This window comes from Sapajus apella, unplaced genomic scaffold, assembly GCF_009761245.1.
Source record: "Sapajus apella isolate SASKATOON/1434 unplaced genomic scaffold, GSC_monkey_1.0 scaffold99, whole genome shotgun sequence".
NCBI lineage: Eukaryota > Metazoa > Chordata > Mammalia > Primates > Cebidae > Sapajus > Sapajus apella.
Window position 1 is genome coordinate 1,972,549 of NW_022437039.1, and position 10,588 is coordinate 1,983,136.

At 56.3% G+C, this 10,588-nt stretch overlaps 1 protein-coding gene across 1 annotated transcript in view; it reads right to left on the minus strand.

Annotated features, from left to right (window-relative positions):
- PPL (periplakin) overlaps nt 1-9,625 on the minus strand; it is a 58,078-nt gene extending 48,453 nt beyond the window's left edge. Inside the window, exon 1 of the mRNA XM_032258030.1 lies at nt 9,450-9,625. Coding sequence (XP_032113921.1) covers nt 9,450-9,511 — 62 coding nt within the window. The 5' untranslated portion in view covers nt 9,512-9,625. The remainder of the gene's footprint in view (nt 1-9,449) is intronic.
- Between the last annotated feature and the right edge of the window lie 963 nt (nt 9,626-10,588).

Genomic DNA, 10,588 nt, shown 5'->3' on the forward strand with positions numbered 1-10,588 from the left:
TTTTTTTTTTTTTTTTTTTTTTTGAGACGGAGTTTTGCTCTTGTTACCCAGGAGTGCAATGGCGCGATCTCGGCTCACTGCAACCTCCGCCTCCTGGGTTCAGGCAATTCTCCTGCCTCAGCCTCCTGAGTAGCTGGGATTACAGGCACACGCCACCAGGCCCAGCTGATTTTTTGTATTTTTAGTAGAGACGGGGTTTCACCATGTTGACCAGGATGGTCTCGATCTCTTGACTTCGTGATCCACCCACCTCGGCCTCCCAAAGTGCTGGGATTACAGGTGTGAGCCACTGCGCCTGGCCCCCGGTGTGTTTTATCTTATAAGGTGTGACAAAAACCCTCTGCCTAGGAAAGGATGGGTGGGGTGGCCAGGACACCCTGCCAGCCCTCTCAGAGTGTCTGGGTAAGAACTGCTGAGATGTCCAGACACAGTGGCTCATGCCTATAATCCCAACACTTTGGGAGGCTGAGGCAGGTGGATCACCTGAGGTCAGGAGTTCGAGACCAGCCTGGCCAGCATGGTGAAACCCTGTCTCTACTTAAAATACAAAAAATTAGCCAGGCATGGTGGTGGGCGTCTTTAATCCCAGCTTCTCCTGAGGCTGAGGCAGAATCACTTGAACCTGGGAGGTGATTTCAGTGAGCTGAGGTTGCTCCATTGCAGTCTGGCCTGGACAACAAGAGCGAAACTCTGTCTCGAGAAAAGCAACCACTGAGAGTCCTGGAGCAAAGTCACTCAAACTCTCTGAGCCTGGGTGGAAAACAGAGCTGAGTATAGAATTGGTCTCAGTGCAATCATGATTTAGGGTGACCGTTTTAAGCTAAGACCCAACCTGAAGGACTTTCTGTGTTCATACCTTTCCCAGTTCTGGTCCCCTCCCCTTCTACTCTCCCACTTCCTCGCAGAGACTCTCCATTTTTGTCTCCCCATCCAGAACCTGCCTGCTTGCCTTCCTGGAATGGGCCCCTCTGCTTCCTGAGACCCCTCTCCTTCCTCTCCCAGACCCTTGCTTTTGCTATGGACTAAACTGAGACTGAGGACTCAGGGCTTCCCTGCAGGCTCTTCCCACCAGCTGTGCCGCATCCCAGCTCGCCTTCTCTATACCACCCCTCACCTAAACTGTAAAACTCACGATCTACTCAGACACACAGAAAAGCACTGAAAAGAATCAGCTACCCATGTCCCCACCATCAGGGTTTAGTCGAGGTTTTCACAGTGCCATCTTTGCTGCAGATTTTTCTAAAAAGGAATTAAAATGATGTGTTCATTATCCTTTCAGCCCTCTCCTTAGCAGCAGCAGAATTTTAGACTTACTGGTTCTTCCTGTTTTATTTTATTAACTTATTTAGAGATAGGGTCTTGCTCTGTTGCCCAGGCTGGAGTGCAGTGGCACTATCACAGCTCACTGCAGCCTTGAAGTCCTGGACTTAGGGATCCTCCCGCCTCAGCCTCCTGAGCAGCTAGGACTAGAGGCATGCACCACCATGTTCAGCTATTTTTTAGAAATAGGGTCTCGCTATGTTGCTGGTCTTAACTCCTGGCCTCAAGCCATCCTCCCGCCTTGGCCTCTGAAAATGCTGAGACCACAAGTGTGCGCCACTGCACCCAGTCTGCTATGCCTTCCAATACATAGACACATCTGCATTCAGGGATAGTATATGGAATTGCTCTGTGTATGTTTCTAAAAATGTACATATACAAGCATCGTCTTTGTATCCTTCATCAGCTTGCTTTGCCTGCTCACCATCTTGCTTTTTCAGGTCATGGATACACATGCCCCTGTCTCTTTCTGTCAACTGCACACTCTTTATCCACCCATCTTCAGCTAACCCCTGGGCTCAGCTTAGATGACCCCTCCTGCAGAAGCCCCTGTGGGTGGGTCAGGGCCCTCCTTTATCTCACTGCCTATCACCCCGCATTGCTGCCAGCTGTGTACTCAGCCCACTCTCAGCTCACTAGCCTGTGTCCAGGAGGTGACTGGATGGGGACAGGGAGGGGAGCAGCCTGCTCAGGTCTCACATTCCTTTAGGCTAGCTAGAACCCCACCCGTCCACCTCCACCTCCAGGATCCGCTGTTCCTGGGGTGTGAAGCACAGGCCTATGTGTGCTCTCTTGAGATGCTGAGGGAAGCGGAGAATTTTAGCAGTTCCCCATGGCTTACCCTCATTCATTCAGCACATGTGCAGCACCAGTCTCTGGGGGAAGGCAGCCACGCAGCCACACAGCCACATCTGGCTACCCCACTGACATGGCTGCTGAGACAAGAGCTACCAAGGAGACGGGGAGACCATAGGACGGCTGGGTCTGCTCCAGCAGAGAGGCTGGGGAGGGCTTCCCTGAGGAGCTGGAGGTGAATCTGGAAGCAGAAGAGCGGCAGTGAAGGGGTGTGGGGGGCATTCTAGGCAGTAGGAATGGCACAGGGAAAGACATTGTCTTGTCTCCACACTGTGGCTGGGTGCAGCGTGGACACAAGACAGTGGCGGGCAGGTGCTGATGTTGTGTAGGGCATTCAGCTGCCAGGGCCTAAGAGCAAAGGGAGGTCTGGGCCAGGGGTTAAGACGCTGGAGGTATGGTCAGATTCATATGTTCTAAGGAGCTCCCTTCCCTGGCTGCCATGGGGAAAAGGGACTAGATCACTGGAGAGGAAGAAGTAACAGTGGAGAGGGGCTGAAGACCTGCTGGGTTGCTGGCTCTGCAGGCAGGGAGAAGGGGCAGTACATTTAAAGGGAAAAGAAGCTGGATTCAATCAATGGCTCATGGTTGTAAAACCAGAGATTTCAGAGGCCAAGGCAGGAGGCTTGCTTGAGCCCAGGAGTTCAAGATTAGAGTGTGCAATATAGTGAGACCCCATCTCTACAAAAAAACAAAAATTAGTGGGGCATGGTGGTATGCATACCTGTAGTCCCAGCTACCTGGGAGGCTGAGGCACAAGGACTGCTTGAACCCAGTAGTTCAAGGCCATAGTGAGCTATGATCTCACCACTGCACTCCAATCTGGGTGATAGAGCAAGAGCCTGTCTCTAAAGAATAAATAACACTAAAAACAACAATAACAACAAAAAAACCAGATTGGGTTAGGGAAGGGCAGGGCTGGGACCTGAAGAGAGCTCTGTCTCGCCTAGAGGCAGAAAGGGACACTGGGTGGTATCTCAGGCTCCAGAGGCTGTAGCACAGCAACCCACCAAGAGAATTGGAGAGAACAAAGAACAGAGGCCACTTCCCCATTTGTTCCCAAGACAGGCCGGGGCAGGCAGGCTGGGAGGATGGAAGGTGCCGCCAACCCTGGCATAGCCCTGCGGGAGCAGAGCAGCTGCACACTGGGAAGTCCGGGTTCTCCTCCCTGAGGGGGTGCCTCGGAAGCTTTCTAAGGCATCTTCTCCTCCAGGTCCCCCACTCCCAGGGCCTCCCTCCACCATATCCTTAGGGTGTTGCCTAAAGGGTGTGGAGGGAGCTGTGTCTCTCCCCCAAAACACCCTCTCCCCAAATTACCCCCCACCCCACAGTGCCTGAAATGCTACCATTAGCAGCTGCTCCTCCAGGTAAGCTCAGCTCTGTCCTGAATCAAATTTCTGGAGTCTCATTCCTTCTGCCAAGAGAACTGGGCAAGGCATGGAGGGCCAAGGCCAGATGGAAGAGAGGGAAGGGAGATGGAGGGGTTGCTGGGAGTGGACGCAGTGAACACAAACACCAGTGACTCTACCGTCTGGCCTGGAGCAGTCCCCAGACACAGCTGCTGCCAGCCCCAGGTATGGGTGCAGAGCCCCAATTTCCTTCCCTGGGCCTCCTTGGTCCCCCTGCATCAGTCATTTCTGAGCTATGAGCCCAAGGTGAAGGTGAGCCCTCCGTGAAACAGGACACTCCCACCTGCCTGGCCGGCACACTGTCAGAATGAGATGGAACATCCATGGCCTTGCTGTGCTCACAGGGCGTGCCTGAGAAATGGCAGGGCAGCTCTCTCCAAGCCATCACCCACATGGTGGATGGAGGTGGACGGCCTTTGCTGGCAGGGCCCTCTCCCCAATCCATCAGGCATTCCCACCGTCACTAATCGAGGGGTACATGCATGTGTCTGCTTGAGTCGGCTGCCTGGTCAACTCCGGGCTTGGCTCATTTTTTTTTTTTTTTTTTTTTTTTGAGATGGAGTCTCACTGTCTCCTAGGCTGGAGTGCACTGGTGTGACCTCGACTCACTGCAATCTCTGCCTCCCAGGTTCAAGTGATTCTCCTGCCTCAGCCTCCGAAGTAGCTGGGATTACAGATGCCCACCACCACACATGGCTAATTTTTAAAATTTATTTTTGTAGAGATGGGTTTCACCATGTTGGCCAGGCTGGTCTTGAACTGGTGACCTCAAGTGATCCGCCTACCTTAGACTCCCAGAGTACTGGGATTACAGGCATGAGCCACTTCACCCAGCCCGTTGTGACTTTTTTTTTTTTTTTTTTGAGACAGTTTCACTTTGTCACCAGGCACCAGGCTAGAGCACAGTGGCATGATCTCAGCTCACTGCAACCTCCGCCTCCCAGGTTCAAGCAATTCTCCTGCCTCAGCCTCCCGAGTAGCTGGGACTACAGGTGCACGCCACCACGCCCAGCTAATTTTTCTATTTTTAGTAGAGACGGGGTTTCACCATGCTGGCCAGAATGGTCTCGATCTCCTGACTTTGTGATCTGCCTGCTGCAGCCTCCCAAAGTGCTGGGATTACACATTGTGACTCTTAATAGCAGCGTGCACTTCATGGTATCAGTTGCTATGATTTGCCAGGCACTCGCTCTGAACTGGGTCATGGGCTGGACCCATCACGTGCATACTCTCATTTGATCCACCCAGCAGCCTCACCAGCTGGAGGTTGCTCTTATCACCCTACGTCACAGATGAAGAAACTGAGGCTCAGAGATGTTAAATGACTTGCCCAAGATCAAGCAGCTTAGGAGACACAAAGCTGGGGCCTGAACTCACGCCCGGCTAGCATCAAACCATCAAATGCTGTGTTCTTGCTTTTTTTTTTTTTTTTTTTTTTTTGAGACAGTCTTGCTCTGTTGCCCAGGCTGTAGATCAGTGGCACAATCTCGGCTCACTGCAACCTCTGCTTTCCAGGTTCAAGCAACTCCCTGCCGAATCCTCCTGAGTAGCTGGGATTACATGCACCTGCCACCACAGCCAGCTAATTTTTTTTGTATTTTTAGCAGAGATGGGGTTTCACCATCTTGGTCAGGCTGATCTTGAATTCCTTATCTCCTGATCCACCTGCCTTGGTCTCCCAAAGTGTTGGGACTACAGGTGTGAGGCACTACCCCCAGCCAATACTGTGTTCTTAACCACCAAGAGGCTCGGGCTACTCCAGGTGCCACCCGGTAGAGCACGCTTCCCTTTCCCCAGCTCTCCCTCGAAAGCCTGGGGTCATGCCTCCCATGCAGAATCCCCTCCATCAGGGCTGGGCCAGTGTTTCAAGACCTGTCTAGCTGAGGCCAGGCTGCTGGGTGTTTACTGGGACACAGGTCTTGGGGGAGGGGCAAGATTAATCCCATTCTACAGATTCAAAAGCTGAGGCTCAGGGAGGCTGTTTCTTCTCAAACAGGCAGAATTCAGGCTGACTGCAGAGCTGTGTCTTGGCTACTCCACTTACCCCATGCCAGGTCAGACGCCTCCTCTGGGAGTTCCTCCCTCACCTCCCAGCATCTGGGCTCAGACTATGACAGCTCTCACTTATGGCCAGTCACAAAGTATGTGGGTGGCTAGGCTGGAAACCTCATCCGTCCCCCTCTATGCTCCATTGCTCCTGCCTGGCCCAATCATCCTGAGGCTCATGTAATCACATGTGCACTGAAACTTAACTCCATCTTATCTCTCCGATGTGACTGCCAACGACTCGAGTGCCAACATCTCCTCCATGTCCACCTGCTAACCCCAGGAACAGTGCTATGGAGTTGTGCAGTGCACAGCCTGTCCCCCATGATATCAAGTTGAACCCTGGGTACAACACAGCTACCTTGCCCACATGTGCTTAATAACTATAATCATCACACTGCCATTACCTGAGACTTCTTATTGTTCTCCATCTTTCCCCTGCATTATTTTTCTTTTTTTTTTGAGACCAAGTTTTGGTCTTGTTGCCCAGGCTGGAGTGCAATGGTGTGATCTTCACTCACTGTAACCTCTGCCTCCTGGGTTCCAGTGATTCTCCTGCCTCAGCCTCCCTAGCAGCAGAGACTACAGGCATGCATCAGCACACCTAACTAATTTTGTATTTTTAGAAGAGAGGGGGTTTCTCCATGTTGATCAGGCTGGCCTTGAATTCCCAACCTCAGGTGATCTGCCCACCTCGGTCTCCCAAAGTGCTGGGATTAGAGGCGTGAGCCACTGTGCCCATCTAATCCTCAGCCAGCATCATCAGGCAGGCACCGTGCTTATTCCCATCCCACAGGTGAGAAAACAGGCTCAGAGAGGCCAAGCAGCTCCTCCAAGGTTGCACAGCCAGGAGGGTGGGAGTGTGTCTCCTCCAGGGCCTCTCTGCCAGGCTGGATGCTCTCTTCAGTGATCTGCACCATCCCACCTGACTGTATCATTAGCTCAGGTGTGAACACCAGCTCCCACACCTGTCATTAGGAACCCAGGCAACGGTAACAACGGGGTTCACACCCTGTCCCAGCCCTCCCGAGCTTCAACTGCTAAAAGGTAGACAAACTGGAAAGGGTGGCTTTCTCGGTGGGGTGTTCCATTTGCTAATCTACACTTTGTAGTCCGAAGGCCTGACTGCCTTGGGTGTGGAAGTCACAAGTTGGGGCTCCTGGGTCCCCTGGGATCAGAAGGGGGGCACCCTTCGGGTCACCTCCCATGTGCCACAGCACTGCTTCTCCCAGCAGTCCCATGCATGAGATATTCAGTATCACCACCCCTGCTGTGCAGAAAGGGAAAACAAGGCTTGAGAGGCTCCAGAGTGGAAACACCAGGATCAACAGTGAGGTGTTCTGCTGTCAGCGCCAGAGATCCTACCCACCCCACCATGCCAAATCTGACCAGCAACCTCATCCTCCCCCAGACAATGGAGTGGGCCCCTGGAAAACTCGGGGCGAAAGAACTGGGGGATCCGCTCCCTGAGACCAGCAACCACAGCCTAGAGCCACAAGTCTGTCCCCTTCACCCTCTGCCACGACACTTGCTATGATGCTAGCCGGGCATCAGCCAATGCTCAAGAGATGCCTTTGAGAGAAAGGGGTACAGGGCTGCTTCCGCCTCACAATCCAGTTTGAGAACTAGTCCCCGCTTAAGCGGGGGGGGGGGGGGGGGGGGGGGGACAGAGGGATGCGCTGGGCTGGGAGACCATCCAGGGAGGCATCTGGCACCTTCTCAGGACTGTGGCTGTGCTCTTTCTCTGCTGCGATGGCAAGGTTCAAATGAAGGGTCTTTCACCCCATGCTGGGGAGAGAATCAAGAAGGCTTCCTCAAGAAAGAGACCTCTAAACTGATGTTTGGGACCAATGGCTGTCAGCCTAGGACAGACAGTGGCTGCCTTGGGCCACGGATACAGAGAGTGCCAGGACCCCAAATCTTTGCTGCCCCAAACCCTCCAAGTCCCTGCAGCTGTAAAGAATGAGAGGCCTTTCTTCCTCACGCTTCCGAGAAAGCCCCACCCCTCCCAGCTCATCTGGGTTCATTAGAACCTTCTGTCAAGTCCAAGCTGGGGCATTCAGGGATGGAGAGCAGCAGGAAGGAGGGAGGCTGTGGGGAGGCAGAGGGCTGGGCGAGGCCTGGCCCCTCTCCTGGTATGTGGGTGTCTGCACCCGTGAAGGACTGGATGGGCCTAGTCTCTGGGTTGGAGAGTACAGAACGGTTCTCCACAGCTGGCACAGAGCATCCAATTGTGCAATGCCTCAGGGAGCAGTGCAGGGACTGGACGGGCCCCTGACTGGGTCTGAGTGCCAGCTGGATGCAGCCATGGAGAAGCAGTGTGCATGCGGGCCCTGCCCAGTCTCTGGGGTTGTGAAAGACAGGGGAGGGGTGGGGAAATCTCCAAAGGCGAGTGATGCCTCTGAGCTTGAAACAGCCCAAACGGAGATGCGGCTGGGTGGGATCACAGGGCTGGTGGGGGGAGGAGTGGGGGGTGGTTCTGAAGGGCCTGGGAGGCCAGGGAACGAAGTGTCGCACTCCAGCCTGCCAGGGCCCCTGCCATCGTCTGTACCTGTCCGACTGGTCGGCCTAGGCTGGACTGCAGGGGGTGGGTGGGAGCCCTGGGCCCAGAGGCATCTCCTTACCTTCATCTGGGGGCTAGGGAGGGAGTGAGGAGCTGCTGGAGGGTACAGTGGGGGTTCCCAGTGAGGGTAGCTTGGGGGCAGAACTCCCATGCCATTTGGGGCCCCCTCACCTGCCTGAAACCTCTTGTCCCGGAAGCTGGCAAAATGGTCCTTGCTAGCTGAGAGCCTCCACTCTATTTTCCAAAGTAGGGGGATAAGGCAGGGGCTGGATTCCCACCTCCTCCCTCAATCTCAGCATCTCCACCAGGCTCCCCTAAACCGGTTATTAAGTGAGTACATTAGGCTTATCAAAACGGACGTGGGCTGCTTCTCACTGCAAACACATCAAGACATGTCATTCCCCTCCCAGGCTGCCCTGGGAACCCGCGGCTCAGAGACGCCGCCAGTTTCGGGGCTGGGATGGGGGCAGGGAGCCACACCTCTGAGAAATCGAGCTTCGAAGACGAGGCCCTGACGCCGCCCAGCCTCTGCTCAGAACCCAGAGGGTGGGGAGGTAAAGTGGTGCCTCCGCCTGCGTCCCCGGACCGGACCCCGCACCCCCCAGGGCCTCTGGGCGCGGCTCTGGAGCGCAGGGTGGCAGGTGCCGGGAAGTGCAGCAGCAGGTGGCTCGCCCCTCCGGAACCCCAACCCTCACCTCCCCGACGCCAAGACACACCTGCGCGGTCTCAGAGGCACCGGAGAGCACCCCTCCGACGCCAGCTCAATTTCCCTGCCTCAGGGCGCCCCCTGGACGGAACTGCCTGAAGTGTGAAAGTCGCACCCAAGAGCTTCCTGGGACCCCCAGCGACCCCGCCTTGAGTGTCGGGTCCTCCGAAAACTCCGCCCCCGCATCCCGGTGGCTATTCCCAGTCCTCGGCGACCCTCGGCGCAAAAGCGACCCTGGGACCCGGGAGTGCCTTGTACCCCAGCTCAGCTGCCCATGCCCTAGGCCCCCAAAGCAATGCCCCCTCGGCTCCTTGAGTCCCCGATGTCCCCAATTATGCGCCCCCTCGGGCACCCCAGGCAGTCCCCTCCCACCCGGCGCTGCTTCCCAGCTTCGAGGTGACCTCGGTCCTGCGTGTCCCGCGCTCGGGACTCAGCTACCGGTTTCTGGGCCCCAGTGCAGCCCCTTATTCCTATACCGCCCGGCGGTCTTCCCGGTCCTGTGCGCCCACAGGCCCGAGAGCGTCCCGGAGCCGAGCTGCGGGCGCCTCCTCACCTGCGGGTCTGCACGGTGGGGCTGTATTTGCCTTTGTTTCTCTTCCTGAAGAGCGAGTTCATGGTGGCGCTCGGGATGCAGGCGGCGGCGGCTGGTGGGCCTGGCGCGCACCGAGGGGCGGGCGGGAGCGCAGGTGAGCGAGCCGCGGCGCGGGGAGCCCCAAGTGCAGCGCGGCCGCGGAACCCGGTCCCTACTCGCGGGGGGCGGGGCGCCGGCCGGCCACTGGCTCTGCTAGCCGCTCCCCGAGAAGGTGGTGCTTACCTTCTCGAGGAGAGGCAACCGCGCGGGCGGGGCTTGGGCGCGGGGGTGGGGACACCGGGTCTTGGCTGGACACCGCCCACCCCTGGGGCCGGGAAGGCGCGGGGGCGCAAAGGCCGCCGGGGCGAGCACTGTCAGCCCCACCCTCCCCGGCGCGGCGCGCCTCTGGCGGAGGCCTTCACCTGGTTCTGCGCTGCCGGGAACTCAGCGCTTCTGGTGCTTTGGCGGACACCCAGCTGGGCCCCGCAAGGCAGGTGCAGCAGAGATCCGCACAGGTCTCCTGTGCCCTAGTAGCTAGTGAATTGCACTCAGATGGTGGCAATTGAGGGAAGGGGGCTGGGCTGCGGAGGGCGTCGGCCTGAGTTCAAATCCTACCACCCCCACGTCGGCTGGCACTCCTGGACAAAGTGTTTTGCTGCTTCCAGCTACCGTTTACTTCTTTGTCAAACGATGATAACCGCCACTGCATCCGAAAGGCTAGTGGGGATGTCCCTGCAGGTAACGCACGCAAGGCGCTGAGCGCAGTGCCCTGGCCCGAATCTGCTCTCGGCCTGCCATCTTGGGTGGACAAAAACGCCTTTGAAACGTCAATAACTCTAGGCCCTGGCACGAGAGAAGCGCTTCATAGCTGGTCATAAAAGCTGCTCGATTCTGGCTCAGAACAACGAGGTTGCACAAATCTGCCAGCATGTCCTGGCTCAGATTGTGTGCCAGTGGAGAAGGCTGCCCTTAGACGGAAATCGAATCTGACCTGAAGCCCGGATGGGGCCTCACAGCGGGGAGGGTTCAGCGCCAATGTGGAGGATGGTAAGGGTCTGGGCCCAACAGGAAGCAGGAGCCCTGGGTAGACCTCAGAAGGGAGCGATCGAGAGACTATGTTA